This window comes from Camelus ferus, chromosome 6, assembly GCF_009834535.1.
Source record: "Camelus ferus isolate YT-003-E chromosome 6, BCGSAC_Cfer_1.0, whole genome shotgun sequence".
Lineage (NCBI taxonomy): Eukaryota > Metazoa > Chordata > Mammalia > Artiodactyla > Camelidae > Camelus > Camelus ferus.
In genome coordinates this window covers 62,044,568-62,069,610 of record NC_045701.1, presented here as the reverse complement: position 1 = coordinate 62,069,610, position 25,043 = coordinate 62,044,568, and the positions used below count along the sequence as shown (strand labels likewise).

General features: G+C 36.9%; 1 protein-coding gene across 1 annotated transcript in view; it reads right to left on the bottom strand.

Annotated features, from left to right (window-relative positions):
• SYNE2 (spectrin repeat containing nuclear envelope protein 2) overlaps positions 1-25,043 on the bottom strand; it is a 289,020-nt gene that overhangs the window by 145,124 nt on the left and 118,853 nt on the right. Inside the window, 15 exon segments of the mRNA XM_032482160.1 lie at positions 1,183-1,524; positions 4,075-4,239; positions 5,431-5,740; positions 6,669-6,820; positions 8,271-8,562; positions 8,661-8,780; positions 9,222-9,424; positions 10,540-10,652; positions 11,175-11,346; positions 11,702-11,902; positions 13,131-13,232; positions 15,196-15,357; positions 16,008-16,166; positions 22,599-22,749; positions 24,799-24,978. Coding sequence (XP_032338051.1) covers positions 1,183-1,524; positions 4,075-4,239; positions 5,431-5,740; positions 6,669-6,820; positions 8,271-8,562; positions 8,661-8,780; positions 9,222-9,424; positions 10,540-10,652; positions 11,175-11,346; positions 11,702-11,902; positions 13,131-13,232; positions 15,196-15,357; positions 16,008-16,166; positions 22,599-22,749; positions 24,799-24,978 — 2,824 coding nt within the window.

Genomic DNA, 25,043 nt, shown 5'->3' with positions numbered 1-25,043 from the left:
TTGTAGCCAAAATGGGTCTGAGAAGCTAATCTTAAAGTTATTCAGCAAGTCTCTTTAGCAATGTCGTCGTGTATTAGGATAGAAAGCACTCAGGTATTTTTCCTTTTTTACGTATCTAGTGCTCTTCAAGTACTATTAAGAGAGTCTCTTTTACACATACAACTTCAAGAGTCTCCCCAGTCCTTTAAGACGTGTCTTTAGCAGTATCTAACACTGTGGGACTTAGAAGAAGTCTTTTCTCATGGCCAGAGAGATGCTCCACTGGCATTTAACCTTGGCATTTAACATGTTTCTATAAAACCCTATCTGGATCCTCTAAACCTCCATGCGTTTCTGCTTTAGGAAGACATCAGAAGTACAGATTCTCCTCATTCCTGAGTTTCACGTATTCTTTAACAATCTGATGAGGACTCACATGAGAAGGGTTTAACCTTCGCTATTGTCCCACGGGACCCTGGATTGTGAGAGGCTGCCTAACAAGGAGACTCTTTCAAATATAGTTTACTGCATGGCTGTCTGTCTGTGCCTTTTCCATTTCAATCTCTAGCCTATGAGAAAGCACTTTAAGAGCCATAGGAAAATGTACCCATTTGGCTGTTTGGAATGGAAACAAAACAACATTCTTCTTTCTTCTTTGCAGGGAAAATTAGGAGCCCAAAGTTGACATTCTCACACCAAAAGATCTGACAACATTTAAAAATACATTTGCACTACAGAGTTAACAGAAGAAGAAAAAGAAAGGAAACTATCCTTTCAAGCAATCTCTGATTTCATTATGAAATCAACCAAAAAAAGAAAAAAAAAAAAAACCCCAAAAAACAAAAAAATTGGGCTGTTAGATTTTTTTTTCTAAGAAAATGGATAAAGCACATTTTCTTTTGCCTTTTCTAATTTGCCTTTGAGCTCTTGACCCAAGAAACTGTGTCTGATTACATATCAGAGAGAATAATAAACCTAAATTGATGACTGACATTTGTAACAGATGAACAGTAATATTTCACCACTGAAATCCTGGACAGTTTTCTAAGGGCTCTTTTTACAAGTGGGCATCATAAATAGCCAGCACATGGAGGGTTTAATTATGAAATCAGAAGGCTTGATTCACAACCCTCTTTTCAGAGCCCAAAAACACCTCTTCATTCTCAGACACGATGTCTTAGAGATGCAATCACAAGCACTTACCTTATTTATTTCCCAGTCTTCCTCCAACTTTTCCACTGCAGCTGAGCCCTGAGTGGACTCCTGTACATCAGAAGTAACCTGCCCCTCTCTGTCTGGCAGAGTAAACTTTTCTTTCTTTTCGGTTGAGCATTTTGATTTGAGAATGCTATTGAGACAATTTTCCATCTCCTGCTTAGCAGATTCAAGTCGGTTTTCCAAATCTTTTTGTTTACACTTAAGTGATTCTATATCATCTTTAATAATCTTCTGTCCCACTGAAGATGTGTTTTGCTTGACGGATTTTGCTAAAGCTATAATCTTCTCTAATGTGCCATCTTGTAAATGGAGACTATTCTCTAGCTCCTGTGAGAGGAGAAAGGATTATCCAGAAAGTATCACTGTTCAATTGTCACAAGAGTTAACTAACTTTTGTAAATCATAAAGCATTTTCCTTGACTAGTGGAAAGTCTAAAAAACTTATCAACCCATATCGCAAAGAAGAAACTTTGAGTAAATTTAAACCAACGTAGCAGCCCAGATCAGATTCTCCAACAGATTTTATAGGATACTAGAAGTTTATAAGAAGTAATCAAGAAAATTTTCACAACCCAGTTCCTGGAACATAGGAAACAGTCAACACGTATTTGTTGAGAATATGTTTTGTTCAAGATACAAATAATACTAGAATCAAACCCAATCAAAACACGAAATAAGTGCCCACTTGATGCAAAGCCTTGAAAAGAAAAAAGGAACCATTTAGAATGTGCCTGCTTGAATCTAGTGCTAATGTCTAAAATTCAGAGCAAGGCTTAAATCAATCTACCTAATGCAATATCTTAAATATAGTAGAAGCTCAATTGGTATTTACTAAATACATGAATGAATGAGGCTAATTTGAGACCTCTAGACTCAAGGGAATCTGATATACTATAGCAGCTACTGGTGTTACTCTAAAATAGAATAAGACTTAGAGTTACTAGGTGAAACTTATTTATTAGTCACTTTCCTAGTGGACTCCACAACAAACATTCATGCATTCAGCTAACAGCAAGTATTATGACAGGTTGGAAGTTACATAAGATGAGTAAAATACAGACCCTTCATAATCCTATAGTCTAGTGAGAGAGACATGGAAGCAAACAGAAAGTTGTAACAGAATGTGGAAAGAGCTATGCTAGCAAATATGTACGGGTCATGGAAACATTTTCAGCTGGAAGAAGGGAGTTCCAGATTGCACTCTGGATAGATTCACACTGGAGAAAGGGACACTGCCAGCAGGGAGCCCATTCAGATGTCCAATGTAGGCATCTGTGAGATGAGGGTCTGTTCTAAAGCAGCAGTAACGGGGGTAATGGCAGAGGGACAAATTGCAGAGCTAGTCCAGAGATGAAAGGGACAGCAATTGATGCCAGACATGTCAGACTGGAGTCTGGGGAAGGATATCCAGGTTTCTGACCTGGCAGCCTAGACAGATGATACAGATATTCATAGAGTCAGAGAAGAAAAAGCAGATTCATGGGTAGGGAGCTGGGGTATGGAGAAAGGGAAGGAGATGATGAGTTATTTTCTAGCCATGCTGAACCACAAATAACTATGAGACATCCAAGCGGAGATGTCTAGTGGGGTCAGAAGACCTGAATTGCAGCCCCTACTCTGTCATTTAACCCGAGTGACCCTATAAGTTCCTAACCTCTCCGTAACTCAGCTCATCATTTATGAAATGAGGAGTCTGAACTCGATGGCCTCTGAGATTCCTTCTAGCTATAGCAAAAGGCTCTATTTAATTTTTCAGTAGGAGCCTGGTCCCTCAGAGTGAGGCTCAGGTCACACTCTCCTTAGTGTCTGTGGCACCCAAACAGGGCTTGGGACCCAAGCAGCCCTCAACCCTTGTCACACTATCACTGTTCAAAAGGGAGGCAGCCCTGTCACAGTGATTTGGTCACTAGAGCAGAACATTCCCATTTTTTGTGACTTGTCAGGACTTTATCCAACAGTCACCTGAATAGCATTTTTCAGGATTTGAATTTCTGACCAACGACAGTGATGTGTTAAGTTGTAATTAATACTGATTTCTTCTCATTTCATAGTCTTTTATTATAAGGATGTTGTGTTCTCAGTACATGACATTGTGACAAGGCTCCTCCCTTTTGAACAGCGATATCCTCCAGATATTCTAGAGAAGTCTTGCTTGATTCTCAGTTCCCTAAAAAAGGGAGATGAGAAATCCCCAAGCTCATGCCAGCAGTGCTGCCCAGAGACTCACTCCAGGCAACATCCAGTCAGGGAATTGTGAAAGCAGCAGCTAGGAAAATGCTTTACTTTGTTTTCTTCTAGAGGACACCACTCGTGCCTGTTTATGTTGGTTTTGCAAATGGTAAGCATCTCAGGAATGTGTTTGGAGGATGTAGGTAAAGAGATGCAATCCTCACTGTACAGGGTGAGGTGGTGCTCGAGTGAGGGTGGAATTTTAAGAGCCCTACATCTGCAGAGAGCTCCAGTGTGGTCCACGAGTATGAAAATTACACAGCTCCCATCCACCCACCATGAAGAATGCAAAATTAAACCACTTCCCCCTAGGATCTGTTGCATTAGATGCATCCTTGGGCTACCCAGTATCTACTGGAATCACTGTGCTATCTCTAAAACAAAGATCTCCAGAAGCTACAGACTGGTCATGGGTGGAATTGTCTCTGAGGGCCCAGAGTACAGAGAACTGTTCAATTCAAACTATAAACAGATTTGGTCACTAAAGAAGAGCACTCACATTTTTTAACGACTGGTCAGGACTTTATCCAATAGTCATCTAAATAGTATTTTTAGCATTTGAATTTCTGACCAAAGACACTGATTTGTCAAATGGTAATTAATATTCATTTAAAAAAATGTCTATCATGTCTGGACATTGTTTAATACCTGCAGTTTCTGCAGTTTTTCTTCAATTGCTATTGGATCCACAGGCTCTTCAGGAAAACTGACAAATTCCTTTGAGATATTATCCAAATCAGTATTTAGGTCCGTGACGCAAACCTGGTATGAGTCGTGTTCTCGAACATGACCTTCCAATTTTTGCACAGAATCCTAAACATAAAATGATTGACAATTTATAAGATAGGTCTCTGAATTTTCTCACTCAGAAAATAATTAAATTGCTAGTAAACATTTGTCTTATAAGGTTTCATCCTGAAAAAGGCATATAGTCATAAATCATCCAGAGTCTCTAAGTTTAAAGTTTTTTGTGTTGAGATATTTCACCATAAAACCTCTCTTCTCCACAACAAAAATGACTTATTGAAACCAGATTTGTTTCACCCATGTTTCTTTGCCTTCATTTCACTCCTAAAGACAATTTGTCAAGAGGTTTACAAAACGAAATGGCTACAAATTATATCATCAAATCACAAACATCCATAATAAAGCAGTTCCCTAATCCTTCTCACTAAAACCAAGTTCCCACTCTGGGAAGCGAGACTATATGAAATTAACCTAACTTCAGACTCTTTTCCTAAGAATCAAACTTCAAAATTAGTGCGTTAGGGAGAAGTAATCCTAACTCAAGAGCAAAACCATCTTCAGGTTCTTTTCCTGGAATAAGAAAATAAAGTGAGCACACATAATCAGAAAAGTAGCAACTATGAAACGAAATAACTTAAAGGCAAGCAAGGATAATCTTCGCCCCCGCACAACTCCTGCTCTCTGTATAAGCAAGATTTCTTATCCAGGGAATCCTTACATGGAATCTGGCTTTGTGTGCAAAGAATTATAAACAATTTTCTTAAGAGAATACTATCCCTCATGACAGGATGACATTTTACCTCTTCACTCTTTCATTGAAGATCATGTGGAAAGACTCAAGGGAGAAACCTGACAAGGGAGAACCTGACAAGGCTTATACAGAATAATGGATATACTACTGCAATAGACAGATAATGAATGGATGGATACGTGGATGGATGGATGGATGCATGGATGATGCATGGACAACTTTGACATTGTCACCTACATAGAGAAGCCATAAAAATCTTAATCTTTCCTACCCCCGAAGAGGGGAACTTTGATGGAAGGAAATAACACTATCATCAAATAGCACACACTGGATTCCTCTGGCAAAACTGACTGAACTGATTCCTCCATCTTGAAGAGTCAGTATTTGTATCAAAAAATGATAAATTTTGAAAGCTTTTTATTTACCAAAAGAACAAAAACAGTGGTCCCATATACAAATACTACATAATTAGAACAATTATTTAAAATTTTATTTTGACCATTTACCTGCAGTTGTTGAAGAAGACTTTCATGGAGTTGCTTTATTTCCAGCCACGGCTCTTCACTAAAGTTGGGATTTTTGGTGCACTCTAAGAGGTAATTCCCTTGAGATTTTAACTCCTCTAGCAAGGATGTCAAATCTTGTGCCTTCTGGAGGAATTTCTTATAAATTTTCAATTGCGCCTTCTTCTCCTGCAAACCATGTTGCAGAGCAAAGCCCACTTCTTGTTGCTTTTTTAGTTCTGTGAGCATTAATCTCAGATCCTCCTTACTTTGCAAATACTTCTCTCCTTCCAGTAGTAGCTTTTCTTGATGGCTAAATTTAACAAAACATTTTACAAGTGAAATGACACTTAACAAAATGGAATGGCAGTTTGCTATATTATAATACAACTTAAATTATAATAAAAATCATTAAAATAACAACTAATAGACATTATTCCCTGAGACTCCTTTGTCATTAGAACATTCTAAATAGCACTAAGTTTAGCTCAGAAATCAAGATAAAAATCATTTGTAATATTAAAAATTGTTTTGTTACATAATTTGACTTGAGAGTAAGTATTTAATAATTTAGATTTCAAACTATTCCAGTTTTTATGATGTTTAACTATAAATATATTATTCTATGTTTTTCTTTTTCATAGAAGTAAAATAAATCAGCATTTAGTATATTGGCCAACTAACTAGTTTATGCTTTCTATAGCTTAAATTTAGTTTTGATGTTTCCTTAGAAACACATAAAATTTACATGTCTCTACCAAACATTGAATGTATCATTTCAGATGTGATATGAATTAAGAATTTTCACCAGAATTATGTCCATTAAATTCAGACAACATTTATCAATGTTTACATATTTGAGAATCTCTTAGCATACATATTTAAAAGCATGAATTATCCTACAGTAACACCACACAGACACTGAGGTTGTCCGGGGCGGGGGGTTGGTACAGAAGGTGAATGTTGAAGGTGGAATGAGTGTCAATTTGGTACCAAGGGCCCCAAGGGTTGATGCACCAGCCAAAGTAAACACTGCCACCGAGTTATGACAGTGTATTTCATATTTGATCCAGAGAACTACTCTTCTTCGTTTCTGCCTCAATATTGTGGTTGCCGCAGACATACTTACTTTCTCTCCAACAGACATGTTATATCCACATCCAGAAGGCAGACAAAACATACTTGTTATGGCTTCACTGCACAATGAAAACCCATGGAAGTGGTGAAGCCATGCCCTTTACCTTAGATACGTGTTGGCTAAATGGAGTGTGTTGTCCCACTGGTTCTTGATATCAGTAAAGGTCTTTGGAACCAATGGAGCCTTGCTGCTCTCAGCCTGATTCATGATGGTCTGTATTTTAGCGTCCCCTTCAGGTTTTAGTAAAATGATTTCCTAAATTAAATAAAAAAGGTCTTAAAATCTCATCTGTATTACTGAGGGATATTACACATGATATCCTTTTATTTATAAATATTATTTGGAGATTCTAATTGCAGAGTATATTTCAAAATTACCTTTTCATTTTTATACATGCCCCAAACACAGAGACATCTCCTTCACTTGTATAGAACTGGTTCTCAGTGAACGTTTGTCAGGTTGAGCTGATTGCATTCCTACTCTCCTCTTGATTTTTAATTGCCCTCAAAGAAATTATATGCCAAAAGATCCCTGGAATGTCCTCTTTTCTATCTACGCCATTATTTACAAATGAAGAGTTAGGTTACAATCTGAACAAGATACTTTTATCCACCCGAGACTGGGTTTATGGCTTCCTACAGGAAAACGCAGAGTGACTCAAGATAACTCTTATTTCTCTGACCTAATTAATACCCATTCCCTGTTCTTTTCTTTTCCTCCTTTGCTCCAAACAAGCAAGTCCCGCTCTTCTTGGAAACACTACTCCAGATTCTCCTTTTCTGGAAAATCTTTCAGATATAATCCCAAATGATTCCGATTACTTCAGTTAGTCAATCCAACCCTTGTAGCTGGACTATATCTTCCTCTCTATTTAGTATCTAACACCCTTTAGGAACCATGCATCTCCACTCTGAAGAAGAGGTCCTCTCTAGCCCTGCCCTTGATGCTGCTGATGCTTCTGAGGTACTGACATACATTCTTTTTTTTTAAATTGAAATACAGTTGATTTACAATGTTGTGTTAGTTTCTGGTGTACAACATGGTGATTCAGATATATATATATCTACACATATTCCTTTTTATATTCTTTTTCATTATAGGTTATTACAAGATATTGAATGTAGTTCCCTGTGTTATACAGTAGGTCCTTGTTTTTTATCTACTTTATATATAGTAGTTAGCTCTGCTAATCCCAAACTCCTAATTTATCCCTCTCTTGCTTTTCCCCTCTGGTAATCAACCAGAAGTTTGTTTTCTGTATCTGTGAGTCTCCTTCTGTTTTGTAAATAAGCTCACTTATACCATTTTTTAAAACTCCACAGGTAAGTTATATATGATACTTATCTTTATCTGACTTACTTCACTTAGTATGATAATCTCTAGATCATACATTCTTTTTATATTCTAGAAAAATTCCATCTGCTGCAGCTCTACGTTATTGTCTTTATTTTCCATTCTTCTGCACTCAGTGAAGATGGACAATAACTGGACATTGCTCTCACAGAGGATATACTTTCTCTCTTCTATATGCACTAAAATAATTTTGATCCATCACAGCCCTTCTCTTTTATAAGCTCAGTCATCTGAATTTCTTCACCCAATCCACAGTGATCCTATTTTCCATTAAGAAACAAATTTCTTTTCAGTCTTCCTCTAAAGTTTTTCAAAATTAGAGTTCACCCCAACCTCCAAAATTTAGCTATACCTTTATTTTTTGGATTCTTTCCTCCAGCGGCATCCTGCCTTCTGATGAATTCAGGACCATAAGGGACTCTTTAATCCCTGTTATCCAATGAATCACATCATGTTCAAGATCATGCAAGGGCTGGACCTCGGCAGGATGTAATTTATCCTCTTCATCAGTTTCACATATTTGTCTCAATAATGTCTGGTATCTATCAGTCAAACGTGTTGATTCCATTACTATTTCTTCCTCCTCAGTAAACCCATATTCCTTCACAGAGTTGCTCAACTGGGCCATAGATTCAAATTGTTCCCTGTAAATTCCAAATGTCACCAAAAGTTTGTAAGAGCCACGATGCCATGTAAGAAAACATATTCCCAAGAAATGTATTTCATGCAAGATCAGCTATACCTCTTTCTAGCTAGAGCTTGGCAAAACAGCTCAGTTTTCTCTCCTGATCCTTCCATTTCTTTCCATTTTTCTTCTTGATTAGTCAACCACTTACTCAGGTTTCTGTGATCATCCTGGAGTCTAAAAGAACATCACACATGTTAGAATATAAAACAAGCAAAAAGTATTAATCAGAAGAAAAGGTTGGCGCAAATCTTATTAGCCAACCAGGTTTTTCTTACTACTTTTTTTGGTATCCTTTAGAGAAAATTTAATTTGTAACATTAAAATCTGAAAAATAATAACCTATATCATAGTGGAATTCTAATGAGCCATATATATACATCATAAAAAACTGGAAACAAATGGAAAATACTTTTAGACTCTCCCCAGAAACTTTGTCATAATTTGAAGAATTCTCCAAACGTCTACACTCCTAGAGCCAAACTGGGATTTGAAAGTATGTATTTTATTTTTGAAATTTGTGTGTACTGTGTAGCCCACTGCTAGCTGTACTGAGGCAGAGAATATATGAAGATGCCATCAGCAAATATTTCATTAGTCATCACCCTTATTTCCTACCTCAGTAGCTGCTGCAAGTACTCATCAAGCTCCTTTGCTCGTGCCTGGCATAAGGACTCCATTTTTTCTAATTCAATTTCTTGACTTACAATCCAACTGTGAAGATTCTTAAAATGTGCTTTGGGCAGATGCTTCTTCACATGATTCAGTACAGTTCCCACCTGCTGTATTTCACTGCCTCTTCCTTCAAGAGTCAAGAAATCCTTAAGAAAGACAAAGTCAATTATATCCTATAGGCAAGTCTAAGTATGGTCCCTACCACCCCCGTGACACTTTTCCAACATGGTATATAGACATGCCATCTTCTTAGCATGCTATATAAAAGAAGGTCTATGAAGATATGGCTAACTCCAATGGCCAATGATCAAAAGACACTTTATATTAGTTCTACAGTGTGTGTGTACATTTGCATTTGCATCTGACTTTCTGGGAATCACATCAAGCGAAATAATGCCAACATCTGGGTCAGTGGGAGTAAGACCCGGAAAGCCACATTTTCCTATCTTGGCTCTGCTCTGCTTCACCTAACTACTTGCTCCTTTCTGGCAATCAGTATGTAAAACTAAATAGCCTGTTCTCTATTTCACTTTGTCCAAATCAGGACTTTATTTCAATGTTTGCATTTCAAGGTTTGAACATCAATTGCTGAGACTCATGCAATGGGCAAAGTTAAAGGAAAAAAAAAGTTGGGCTATAAACTAAAAAAGAGAAGAAAAGTGATTCTGTGAATAAAGAATGGTATCATCAAAGCAAGGAATGTTTAACATCATCGATAAACTTGAGAGTATAATTTATCACCAAAGCCTAAAGTACTTGATAATCTACCCTAAAGTGATCAAGTATTAAGAATGCCACATGCATTTTAAATGCCCCAGGCACTTTGCCTCCTATTTCAGGCTACCTTCCAGTCCACTCCCATCATCAGTGTATCAAAGTTCAACTGCAATTTTTGAAAGAAATATGGCTCAGAAAAGACTTTATAAAAAGTCAAGAGATCTCTTACAGAAAGTAACGGGACTTCAAAGTTCATATTAGGTAAAGTCTTTATTTTATTCAAATATGATTTTAACACAACTGATTTCACCAGCTAACATTAAGTTAATGAGCATCTTAGAATAGCTGTAAAAAGAGATTTTAAGTCAGTTGTACCCTTACCCAGTAAACCCAGAGTTTCAAAACATTTGGGAAAAGGCTAGGTTTTTTGGAAATATTATCTCTATGTAGGAAAATAACTAAGGCAAATCTCCTTATATACAATTCTGTCTCCACTATTTTCATTTTGATAAATTTTGATTGAAATGTGTACATGTTGTCTTACAGTAAGTTTTTGTAGCTTTTGTTCCATACTCTTTTTTGTTTCTGATGATTCAAAACACTCCTTAAGGTTCATTTTAATGTTGCCAAACCAGTCATTAAAGTTCTTGCACTGATCTGCAGGAAAAAAACAAAAGAAGCTGTATTCATTTAAGGAAGACTTCATACATCTGGTTAAAGTAAGAGATTTACTTGCTTCCCACACCATGGGTACAAGGGAGTGTAAAATGATAATAAACTAAAACCTAATTTTGAGGGTTAATAGAGGTCTGCATGATAATTGTGACGTATCTTCTACACCAAACCTCCTTTCCAAGTATACAGGACACCCAAAGATACCTGCAGAGGCTCACAGGCATGTCCCCAGATTCACTGACCACACTGAGCAGGTCAAATGCTAGGACCCTGGTGAAATACTCCTTCATAAAATTAAGATCTGGGACTTGAACAAAAGAGATGTTATTTACAACAAGTATAGATCAGTGAATATTTGCTCTGAAAAGATTTATCTTAATATTATTTCCTTCAATAGAGTCTGTGCATCTCTAAGTGAAGCTTAGATTAATTAGCCTTTGTGTTCACGGTACTATTCATACTTCAAGATTCCCAGAAACACGGTAAGAGAAACACTGCACTCACCATTCAGTAACTTAGAAAAGTGATCTTGCAAAACACTTTTTTTGGTATTAAATAAATCACTGACACTTTCATATTGCTTTTTTAATTCAGAGAGTTCAGGAGTCAGACAACCTATTTGATTCTCCAGTAATATCATACTGTGCTTCTGCTGTAGAATTTGCTGTTGAATCTCCTAAATATACAAACAAACAACAATTAAGTCTTAAAATGGGCTCAGTTTACACAAAGCATATTAGGTATCCATTGTTTCAGTAAAAATCTGGATGATTTTTTATTGGGTGGATCTACTTTCTCTTAGCCAATAAATGTATAATGCGATACAATTTCGTATCAAATAATTACTGTCCACAATGCAATTCAAAAGTGAAGCTGTTAAATACAAACTGTTTTTCTGAGTTTTTCCCCCAGGCTTTCATTTTTATACTATTTTTATAATAATTGTTTTTATTAACCTCAGGAGGACAAGACCATCAGAAACAAGTGTGAAAATAAACCTGAACCACAGAAGAGAAGATGCTGGGAAGTACCTCGAGTTTAGTAAAGATCTCCAAGCTGTCGGAAGGAGACAGAGCATTTAAGAGGGACTCAGTCATTCCAATCTGGGTCTTGGCTTGGTCGAGATCCTCCCTTAGCTCAGCTGTGCTGCCACTGAGCGCACAGCAGTTGGATTCACCTGTTAAACGCATTTTCACACTTTCTATCTTGCTCAAAATAGAGGACTCCATGACCTGAAATCACGAAATATATAAATTACTGTAATGGACTTTATTTAACTGGATTTTAAGACAACTGCATTGCTGGAGAATGCGTTGAAACTTTGCTTCCTTTCAATGTGAAATAAATTCTTCTCTCTGATTCTTTGCTGTTCTGTATCACTGATACAACAATTCAAATATTGTCTTTAAAGAAAAAGAGTAACATGAAAACCTGAAATTGATGGTCTGATTTTTTTTTCTAAGAGACTAACCCCTAAAACAGGTTTCTCTAACATACCAGTTGAGGTGCTATCTCAGGGTGCTCATCTGAAAATATATTAAAAGCATACGGAAAAACTTAAATAGCCAGCATTTATTAAGTGATTATTATGTACCCAGCATCATGGTGAGCACTTTGTGTATAAAACACAGGCTTCTGAAGGATAAGCAACTTGCCCAAGACCACAAAGCTGGCAGGTGGCAGAGCCAGGCCCTCACCCAGAATGCCTGACTCTAGAGCTCACATTCAGGCATTTTGCATTTTGATTTAAATAAAAGTCTAACAAATCTCTTCACACAATAGAAAATCTCACTTGGGGCAATCTCTCTATTTCTCCATCCAGCAACAAATCAACCTGGTACCACTTGAGCCATATTGCCCTTTCTATGCCCAACACACTCCTGAGGAGACCCTTGTTACTTTACATGGAAGCAGGGTAACACCTCCCCTCTGCAAAAGAGGCCTGAGAAATAAGTGAAACGAGAACAAAAGAATGCAAAAAATACTATTCATTCTAAAATAGGACAAATAGAATAACCTATACTACTAAAAATTTGGTTGGACAGACATACTTATGGCTACTAAAGGGGAAAGAGGATGAGGGAGCGATAAATTAGGAGTTTGGGATGCAAATTACTGTATATAAAATGGATAGACAACAAAGTCCTACTGTATAGCACAGAGAGCTACATTCAGTATCCTTAAATAAACCATAATGGAAAAGAATATGAAAAATAATATGAATATATTATACCTGAATCACCATGCTGTACATCAGAAACTAACACAACATTGTAAATCAACTATTCCTCAAAAAAAAAAAAAAATTGGTTGGACATAATATAAGAAATGAATAAAGGTAAATTAAATAATGATCCTAATTTTATTTTAGGTTTAAGAATTAGAATTCCAGTTTATGAATATTAGTTTAGAAGATACAGAGCATCTTTAATTGCAACTTTTAAATAAAAATTCTCTTACCTGTAATTCAAGAGGTATCTCACTGCTTTGAAGCAGAAACTGTATTTTTGCCACTCTTTTAGAAAATTCTGAAGGTTTTTGTTCATGGACTTGTAACTCCTCCTAAAACACAGTGTTAATGAAAAACATCTTTTTATTTTATATCTTATTTCCTGGTACCCTTAATTGCTACTGAAAATATATAGAAAATGAAAGAGCCTTTAAACTTCCCCTAATCACTTGTCTTTGACAGAGTCCTGGGAGTTACAAGACTAAGTGTCTTCAAGGGCTAGGCAAATGTCATAACTGAGTGAAACGTTCTAACAACAAGACAATAAGAGAGGCTGGACTTGTGCTACCCGAGAACGCAGTGCCCGCCTAGAGGCATCACTGCTCATAGATCTGCACGTATAATCTGCATACATAAACACGTATAAACTTTATGTGTTTACATAAAGCCAATACACACACACACACACACACACACACACACACACACACACACACCCACATGCTGGCAGATGTGGCCCACAGGCTAGCAGTCTATATTCCTTAACTTCAAATTTTTAAACAACCTGTATCTCAAGACAAATTTAACGGATTCTTAGTGATCATTTGTTCCACTTAGAACAAATTACTTCATGACTATCATAATATACCCAGGAAACTCATAAATCTCCACACATTTTGAAAATATTTTCCAAAAGTATAGAAATGGATATGTGAATTTACAAGTGAATAAAATGACCAAAATTAGAGAAAAAATGAGATTTGAAGCCTTACACCTGACATACTGTCAAGCCATCATGCACATACGCATACATTTCATATCCCACTACATCACATAAAACTGCCAAGATTTGGCTGGTTTTTGACCTTTCTGTAGTTAATTCTTTTTTTCAGTGGGGGAGGCGGTAATTAGGTTTATCTATTGCTTTTGGTGGAGGTACTGGGGGTTGAACCCTGAACCTCATGCATGCTAGGCATGCAGTCTACCACTGATTTACACCCTTCCCACTAGAGTTAAAAGAGATAACTTTAATTCTTTCTAAATGGCAACACCTGAATTGACTGTTTTAAAAATTAGCCTTTTTTGAAGCTCTATAAAGATTTTGATACTTAGCCTAGTGTTTTTCTAATCTTTCTGAGGGAAGGCTTGATTAAAATCATGAAGACTGTCCATCATGATCTAGATCAGAAGTTAACAGTCTGAGGGCTGGCACTGTTTTTGTAAATAAGCTTTTGGGCAACCCAGCTACATTCAAGCATTTACATATTCTTCATGACGCTGCTTTCATGCTACAGCAGCAAAGCTGAACAGCTGTGACGGTGACCAAATAATTGATCTATAAACCTGAAATTACTATTCAGCCCTTTAAGAAAAGTCTGCCAATCCCTGGGGCCTAGATTGACCACCTAGAAACAATTATGCATTTTGATGATATTCTTAAAGATCCCATAAATCTTATGGAAACTTTGCATAATAGTATCTTAAAAAATAAAACATAAAATAAATTATGAAGGATTATAAAGGAAAACAATTACATTAGGTTAGTTATAAAAATACTACAAATAATTTATACCATAATAATATATATGTTTCTCTATTAATACCTTAAAAAATAAGATCTAGCAGTGGACCTACTAAATACCATAGTTTCTAGTGACAAGGGTAATAGCTGCAATAACCAGAAAATGACTTTAAAATATCTATAATTTTCTTGATAACAATTGTCACATAAAATGTTCATCCTACTATGTTTGCTGACTATTTTCATGGTTGAAACACATATTACATTTTAGTTAGACATTCATGGAAATAAAGATGCAAATGAGATTTTTTTCCATATGAGGTCATTCCACCTACGAACCTCCTGGGTGTCTGCGAACCCCAGATTAATACTACCTGCTACCATCTTCCTAGGTGTCACCAAGCAAACGACAGAGTTCAGGTCCCACTCAAGGGATAATGAAAGAAATACAAGATTTCTTTGGTATTTCTCTACCCCGCTTCAAGAAAGCAAACTTGATATTAAAATGTCAACTGTGTACAAAAAGAGCATATATTTTATCTCTGTTAAATTACCCTCAGTTTTTCTCTTTCTTCTTCAGTCAGTTGATGTAATTCTATTTTTTGAAGGGCCTTTTCAGTCCACTCATCGATACCGTTTTTTAAGTTAAAAAGTTTGTCCCATAAAGCTAGAGCTCGACCAAGATTTTCATAGTAGTCTTCTGTCTTCTCATTTATCTACCATAATTAAAAAATAAAAATAACACATTTAGTGGTGAAAAGTATAGGAACCACTGTTTCAGTCAAACACAACTTTTTTTTAAACATAACTTCAAAATAAAATTTTAGACTACTTTTACTTGCTTTATTCATCAACAAAAAATTTGCTTTAGCATATCATGTAGTTCTTTCTTTAACAGAAAAAAAAAATTTAGCTGGTTTGCTGCAGCTTATATGCAATTAAAAGCAACAATCTAAAATAATTTTAAACCACAATAAATAAAAGATGCTTTAAAAAACCCAGATCAAGCTATAGCATATACAAATTCTTAATTTGCAAGTCATAAAAATACCATTACTACTCAACCAAAAATGTATTAAATAAATATAAAGTTGAACATCAGTATCCTGCACAGATGGGTAATAATATTAACTATTTTAAATGAGTCGAGTATGCACCTGTGTATCGAAAGACTATAGATCCATTTGTTAGTAGTACCTAACTCTGGAGGTAAAGTTAAATCCTAAGTCGTAAACTTCTTACTATTTGAACATTTTTCTAATGAGCACTTTTGAATTTTATAGATAAAAAATATTAAAAATACAAAAGAAAAGATCAATTTAATTGTTAGAAGATAGAATTTCTAGTCAATTAAATTATAACTTACATCCAGCCATCTATCCACAATAATATTAGCCTCTTTCTCAAAAGGAGGCTCTTCAAAGGTTCTCATTTTATTTAAATGAAATTGTAGATTTTTGCAGATCTGGTTAATCTTGTCTACAATCTCTAAATGTTCATTAAATTCTTCTTTGACAACTTCAATCTGTAAAAAAGATATGAAACATGTTTTGATATACTGACAGATGAACTGATAAAGACTTATTGGCCCACTTCATCAATGAAAAGTTTTTCGAATCCTAGCCATCCGGTTTAATAATAATCCTACACCCCAATTTCTTGCCCCACTCTGCATGATGAAATATCTATAATGGTCTAAAATCACGTTTCTTGTCTATGTGAAATAATACTCTACCCCAAAAAAGGCACCTCCACTCAGTGGTATATAAAAATGACAGGTCATAGATTCCTCCAGTGGGAATCATCTTTGTAATGTCAAAGAACCTAAGCGCTCATCTGAATAAAATGGACAGAACTTTAAAAAATCTTTAATATGACTTCTAGTTTAATCTTCCATGATTCTAACTCCAACATCATTTCTAACATGGAAGTTGTGAAAAACTCACTATCTTATCAAAAGGCCAATGATCTTGAACTAAAACATAAAATTTGAGCGTTGAATAATGCAGTCTTAATGTATCCACTCAATTTACTAATCTTACATAAACATTTTTAATGATTATACAAAATTTGAAAATAGTGATTTCTCATACACAAAAAACTAAAAATTATACACCGAGGGTTGACTTCCATTTCTGGGAATATGCAGCAGACATAATTTTCCCTATTCTTCCCACTAAGTACAATTAAAAACCCTGGACATCATATACAAAATAAACCTAAGACTGAAAAGCGGAAAATTCAAGCAGGGAAAACAGCTGGGGGCATCAGCTCCTGAAGACGACCTGGTGGTGAATTCCCTGCATTTTCTTTTTCCATCAGATATCCCAGATTGTGTGTTGGAGAAGCCAGCACCTGGTAATACCAACAGATATAGACCATAGACCAAAAACGCTCCAAGAAAAGCCTCCTCTCTTCAGCCAAAGAACCAGAACACAGCAACCTAGCGGCCCGGTGGTGGGGGAATAAATTGAGAGTTCAGGATTTGCCGTCTGTTTGATTTTAAAACTTACCATATAGGTACAATAATAAAGATTACATCAGTTGGCAGAGGGACAGACACATAGATCAATAGATCAAAGAGAACCCAGACAAATTCACCAAACTGATTTTTGACATAGAAGAAGAAGCACTTCAAAAGAAGACTTCAACATATGGTGCTGGAGCAATTGGATATTTATAGACAAAAACATGAAACCTGACCTAAGTCTCACATCTTATACAAAAACTAACTCTAAATGAATGATGGACTGAAATGTCAATCATAACACTATAAAACTTTTAGAAAAAAAAATAGGAAAAACTTTTTAGCATCTGGAGCTAGGCAAAAACTTCTTAGATTTGACACCAAAAGTACAACACATGAAAGGAAAAGTTGATAAACTGGACTTTACCGAAATTTAAAACTTTTGCTCTGTAAAAGACCCCATTAAGGAGATGAAAAGACAAGCTACAGTTTGGGGGAAACTATCTACAAACCACATATCTGACAAATGACTAGTGTGCAGAATATAAAGAACTCTCACAACTCAACAGTAAAAAAAAAAAAAAAAAAAACACAAAACAATCTAATTAGAAAATGGGCAAAAGATATGAAGAGACATTTCACCAAAGATGACACACGAATGGCAAATAAGTACATGAAAAAATAATCAACGCCATTAGCAATTAGGAAAATGCCAATTAAAATCACCACGTGATACCACTACACATCTGTCAGAATGACTAAAATTAAAAGTAGAGACAGTGTATAATGCTGGCAAGGACGTGCAGAAACTAGATCACTCATACATTGCTGGCGGGCACGTAAAATGGTACAGCCACTCTGGAAAGTTTCTTTAAAAATGAAATGCATCCCTGGTCATCTAGTGGTTAGGGGGGAAAAAAAGGAATGCAAGATTAACACACAACCCAGCAACAGCAGTGCAGGGCATTTATCCTTGAGAAACAAAAACTTATGTTCACACTTCCCCCAAAACCCTATACAAATGTTTACAGCAGTTTTATTCATAATAGCCAAAAATGAGAAACAACCCAGAGGTCCTTTGGAGGTGACAGTTAAACAAACCATGGTATATCCATATCATGGACTCCTCCTCAGCAAGAAAAGGGAACAGAATACTGACGCATGCAAGAGCCAGAAAGAATCTCCAGAGCATTATGCTGAATGAAAATGGCCAGTCCCAAAAGGTTACATAATATGATTTTATTCATAGAAGATTTTTGAAATTATAGAAATGGAGAACATATGAGTAGTTGTGAGGGGGCATGAGCAAGAGGGAAGCGGTAGGGCTATAAAATGACAACACAGGGATCCTGGGGTGATGGAAATATTCTTTCCCTTGACTGTATCAATGTCTGTAACCTGACTGCACTATTGTACCACAGCTGTACAAGATTTTACTATTGGGAAAACGCAGTAAAGGGTACACAGGATCTCTCTGTATTATGTCTTACAACTAACTGCATGTGAACCTACCATTATCTCAAAGTTAAAAGTTCAATTAAAAAATTTTAAATTATTTAAATGTTTTAAATGGACAAAAAACAACTAGAGTGGTTTCCTTCTGACCAGAAGCTGGCTGATATGCTGGCAGAGCTGGGATGCAAACTCAGCGGTTTTTTTCTCACAGTTCAGGACTCTTTTGCATTGGACGTAATAAATGCTTATTCAGATAAATGAAAAGATACATACATATACACCCTCATTTTTATTACATGGGTGAAAAGAAAAGAAGGAGCAGGAGAGGACACTGTAGCATTGGCAGAAACTGCAAATTTTGCTCTACCATGAATGGAAGGGGTAAAATAAAGGAAACCGGATCCCTCTGATAGTTCCCAAACTTTAATAGTCCCCTGACAGTCTAGCCTTCCAGTCTTACTTTCGCACTTCTGCCTTTCATTAAAGAGAGTGGAAATCTGGCACCATATCCTAGATAAACATCCAGGTTTCTACGGTTCTGAAGAACAAAAGTTCTCAGTGGTATCATATTTCAGCCACCGGTGCAAAGCATCATGACAATACATACAACAGAACTGAGATTATTTCTGAAGACAGTACCTGTCTTAACTGAGAGTTATGTTCACAATCAGTACTAAACAGTTAAAAAAAAAAAGTGTATGAGAAATAATTAAACATTAGCGTATTTCTTTATATTACATGCAAGATAATATATTATTTCAGCAAATATACAAAGATACCACATTAGATACAAGATTGTCAACATAATAAGAAAAGATTGGACATTTATATGATTCTTAACGGTAATTACACTTGTTTAATTAATTTTTAAAATATTTTTGTGAGTAAAGCTTTATATTTGAGAAAGGGGTACAAAGCAAAGTTAACCAATTTTTACTTCTGCCATATACATATTTCAACTACATCTATAAGGAAGGCAAATTATGATGAATGAAACATGACTTTGTTGTCATATACATGGGCTTAAATAATGATTCCGCCACTTATTAATCAGCGATATAATTTTGGGAGTTACTTAACTTGTATCCTTACTTTATTTCCCTGTTTAGAGAGAAAGTTGTTAATCTGTCCAGTGAAGCCAGAGTAATGATGCCATCCCAGTGGGTATGGAAGGCAGAACATCAAGCCAAAGAGGATTATTCTCAAGCCTTAAGGTTGAATGTTGTTTGCCTTGTTAGGTTTCGGAGTTACTTGGGACCCACCACCCCTTTCTTCTTTCCTATTTCTCCCTTTTGGAGTGGAAGTATCTATCCTATACGTGTCCCACTACTGTATTTTGAAAGCAAATAATTTGTTTGGTTTCATGGATTCACAGCTAGAGAGAGTAAAACAAACAAACAGAGATCTCAACTACATAGAGCTGGGAGACCAGAAGAGGGAGGCGCTCTCACGCCTGTGATGACAGCAGAGCCCAACAGGAAGAAGAAAGACTCTTCTTCACTGGTAAGGACTCAGCCAATGAAAAACCATGGACTCTGTTCACTAGCCCGCCCAACTTCCTTTTCCCCTCTATGAAAGAATTCTCCTTTCCTGCTGTGTAGGGACTTGCCCGTGACTCTCATAGTTGCAGAACCCGAAGTGCAATTCTGAACAAATCCCTCTTTGCTGGAGAAATATCTGGCAGTCTGTTTGTTTTAGGTAAGTGAGAAGAATTTCCCTCAGGCTGAATTATACCTTGAGTTTCACCTATATCTAATTTAGATGACATTCAGATGAGACTTTGGACTTAGCTGGAGCAAGTTGAGACATCTGGGGCTGATGGGAAGGAATAAATGTACTTTGCGTGCGAGAAGGACATGAATTTTAAGGGGTCAAGGGCAGAATTTTATAAACTGTAAGAATTGTCTCCAGAACTGTAAGAAATGGTTACAGATAGTGGAATTAGCTATCTGGTCAGTTCACAAGGCAGGGACTTGGGATCTGTGGACATGAGGTCAGTTTAGCAGGCAGGGACTCAGGATCTGTGAACAAGGCAGAGACCTTGGTCCTGGAACAACAGTACAAGGTGGGAAACTGGTATTCCAGGCATAGTAGAAGAGTAACTATGTGAACTGGGACACAAGGCTGAGGGATCTAGTAAAGCTGATCATGTTGGATACTCTGAGAACCAAGGGAACCATAGCTTCTTAAATCCACTTGGTTGAAGACAGGATCCTCCTAGATTCTGAGTCCACCAAACCCAGAAGCTGCCTCTGCTGGATAGAACCAGACGGGTTTCATCTAAGAGACTCTGACTACTTGTCTGCTCATAGCTTGGTGGCCTTCCTCAATTAGGTCTCATGGAGACCAGTTACACAGTCACATACTGTATAACTGGTGTCCAAACAGAGCTCCTTCTGATTGGCCAGTTCCAGGAAAGTGTGTCTGAGAAAGTGGGCCCCAGACAGGGGCTACTCCTCATCTGTGCCACTGATGTGACCTTGAGTGTCACTTCAGCTTCAGAGACAAGAGTTCTAGACAAAGACTAAATTGCCAGTAAGAATCTGGTCTGCAGGCACACCTTGAGATACTGCAGATTCTGGTCAGATCACTGAAAGAAAAGTGAGTACTGCAATAAAGCGAGTCACGTGAACTTTTGGGTTTCCCACTACATATAAAAATAATGTTTATACTATGCTGTAGTCTGTTAACTGTGCCTAATTATGTAAGGTATGTATACAACGTACATACCTTAATTTAAAAATAGTTTGTTGCTAAAAAATGCTCACCACCATCTGAGCCTTCAGCAAGTCATACTCATTTTGCTGATGTAGGGTTTGAAATCTTGTGACAATTATCAAAATGTGACATAGAGACAGGAAGTGAGAAAATTCTGTTGGAAAAATGGCATCAACAGACTTGCTCGATAAAGGGTTGCCACAAATCTTCAATTTGTAAACACACACAGACACACACACACACACACACACACACACACACACACACACACACAAGCAAAGTACAATAAAACAAGGTATGCCTGTATATGTATAAACCTCACTGAGGATGCTTTCAGCAACTGGGAAGTTTAATAAAATTCTTCTAACAACCAGGCATATCAAGTAGAGGCTATTTCACATATGTCTCTGATACTTTGGCAGAACTTTAAGATAGTACTCACAGAACCAAGAGGAAAAGCAAAAATAAGGTCCTACTGTACGGCACAGGGAACTATATTCAATACTTTGTAACAGCCTATAATGAAAAAGAATATGAAAAGGAATATACATATATATGTATAACTGAATCACTATGCTGTACACCAGAAATTAACACAACATTGTAAACCGACTATATTTCAATTTAAAAAAAAGATTGTATCTGTGGAACAGCTGAGGCAAAAAGAAAAGAAAAGAAGAGAAAAAGAGGAAAAGCAACTCTCTGGTATACAGTAATGCAGTGTTGGATATTCTTTTCTAACTACCCCATTATTCTGCCACTCTGGTTGATAATCAGATTAAATCATAGAAAATAATGACATCTAGTGTCGAAAAGTGTTAGTCTTAGAATATGAAGTTGTGATCACTGAGGCTATGAACACAGAGCAACTTGGAAATAAACTCACACATCTTTATAGAGATTGAATAAATAAAAACATAATTTTTCCTCTATCCATTAACAACAGAGGGGGTTCTCCTAGTACCTTCTTTCTCTCAAGTCTGCAATGAAGTCTTAGGTTCTTTTTAGGTGGAAGGTCAGAGCACAGACTGTTCCAACCTTACAGAGGTAGCAGCAGGGGTGACCCCAGACCTCAAAAGAACCACACCCCACCAGTATTAAAACCCAAACAGAAGCAACCCAGCATCAATTTAGGGGCTGATTTTTTTTTCAAGCCCTAGTGATAAGTTCAATAAATTCTTAGATACCTGGTAAAAGAGAGTCACCAGTAACTTCGTCTAAACCAAGTTTTGAAAATGACTCCACTTATAATATCCTGTCTACTGCCAGGCTTGCCACCGAGGCCACCGCACAGTTTCCTCTGGAATTTGGACTCACCTCTGCTATCCTCTTCTTCAAATTCTCCTTTCCCATGTATGAAGCCTGGAGGGAGATGACATTCTCTTCTTTTTGAATCAAAGTTGTCAAGACATTTTTAAAATTCTGATACTGTTTTAAGAGCTCCAAAACTCTTTCACACTGGTCAAGACTACAAAGAGGAAAAGAAGTAAAAAAAGCTAAATGTCTGAAAATAACAAAACCATTCTTTCTCTTTTAAGTATCCCTCCCACATTAATGACTAATAAATTATAGGACTTTTCCTCTTGACGTGGTTTATAATTATTTTATAATTTAACCTAAGAATGATGGCATATATACTTATCTGACAAATGGATGGTGTAAATAATCACTGGATTACTATTTTCACAAGGTCAATATTAAAAAGTTACCAGATGTAAGCTCTAGAAAGAAACACAGGATTCATAACCTTAAGGAATTGGCACCTCAATTCCTTTTTTTCTTTCTTTTTCTTTTTATTGGAGTATGGTCAGTTACAGTGTGTCCATTTCTGGTGTACAGCACAATGTCCCACTCATGCGTATACATACATATATTTGTTTTCATATTCTTTTTCATTAAAAGTTATTACAAGATATTGAATATAGTTCCCTGTGCTATACAGAAGAAATTTGTTTTTTTAATCTTTTTTTATATATAGTGGCTAACATTTGCAAATCTCAAACTCCTAAATTTACCCCCTCAATTTCATAATTAACTAAGAGACATCTTGGAAAACAGCACCTCCCTAATATTATTCTTAGAGATTGTTTCAATATTAATTTCAATATGATACAAGTATGTCTATTTCAGCTCATTCTAGATTTAGTCCTTTAAAAAAGAAAGTACAGATGATGTGGCAGCTAGGACACCTGGTTTCTAGTTACAACTGGGCACTAATGGGTCATGTGACCTGAGATAAGTTACTTTAGGCTCTTTGGACCTCGGTTCTTTCCTCTGTGAAATCAAAGAGCAGACTACATCAAAGACCACAGACAGACTTCATCTTGACTTCTGTACGCTCAGGTTCCGGGAGGAAACAGGCAGTGCACTCAGATGGAGATGGATGTGGTGAAGAGACCACTGACAGCAGAGCCATAGAGGAGAACCCAACAGGAGCTGCCAGGACCACTTGCCGAAAAGGGAAGGGGTTAAGATGAGCCTGACCTCTCTCTCTTCTTGCTCACGAATCTCCTGCTAGGACCTCCCACTTCCTAACCCAGCTGGAATCCTTGTCATGGGTGGTACGGTCTATAGGGGTCAGTCTTCTCCACCACTCCCACCCCGGGCAGAGAGTAAGAGGAGAAGGATGGAGACTACTCAGCAGAATCGCCAGCCGGGACTGATAAGTAATGGCTGCCACACAGTGAAGAAAACTTGTGAGCCTTATCCAGGCTCTGTAGGAAAGATAGTGGTAACTGAATGGCATCACCTGCCATTCAAGTCGAGTGGTGTGGTAGAATAATGCCCCACCTCCCAGAGATGACCAGTTCCTCATCCCTGGATCCTGTGACTATGTTACCTTACACGGCAGAGGGGACTCTGCAGATGTGATTAAGCTAAGGGTCTTAAAATAGGAACATTATTCTGGATTATCTGAATGAGTGCAATATAATCACAAGGGTCCTTATAAGAAGAGGCAGGAAGGTCAGAGTCAGAAGGAGATGTGATAACAGAAGCAGAGATGAAAGAGAAAGACAGAGAGACCAAGATTTGAAGATGCTACACTGCTGGCTTTAAAGATGGAAGAAGCAGACACCAGCCAAGGAATGTGGTAGGTGGCCTCTAGAAGATGGAAAAAGCAAGGAAATCGATTTTCTCTTTGAGCTTCCAGAAAGGAACACAGCTTGGTTTTAGGATTTCCAACCTCCAGACTGTAAAATAAGTTTGTATTGTTTTTAAGCCACTACATTTGTGGTCATTTGTTACAGCAGCAACAGAAAACTAATGCAGGTGGGGCAATAAAAATCATATACATACTGTGAGCATCTGTCATTCCTGTTAGGTAACCTCTGAAGTTCATCTGGCCATAATCTAGGATCCCTCGTCTTGCCCCAGACATGGGCCTGGTGAGCTTCCAGTGTGAAACTCTTAAGTTTGCCTCTCCTTTAGGTCCACGGGAATGTGTTGTCAACATACAAATTTCAAAAAGTTCACTGTGCCACACTTTTTCAAATTTGGGAGGAATTTTTTTCCTTACCATTCAGCGACCGAAGCCTTTGTATTCTCCCACAGGAGTGCTGTGTCTTGGCACTGCTGACTCAGAACTTTCTCCCTGCCATCTTTGAATTGTGGAAGAGAATTAGCCATTTCTTGCAATTGTTTCTTCTCTTCTTCACATTCATCGAGATCCTTATCCAGTCTGATTAACGATTTTTTCCTTGATGATGAGAGAGAAAAGTTTGATCGCCAATTATTGGCCAATTTGATTTGACACAAAAATGG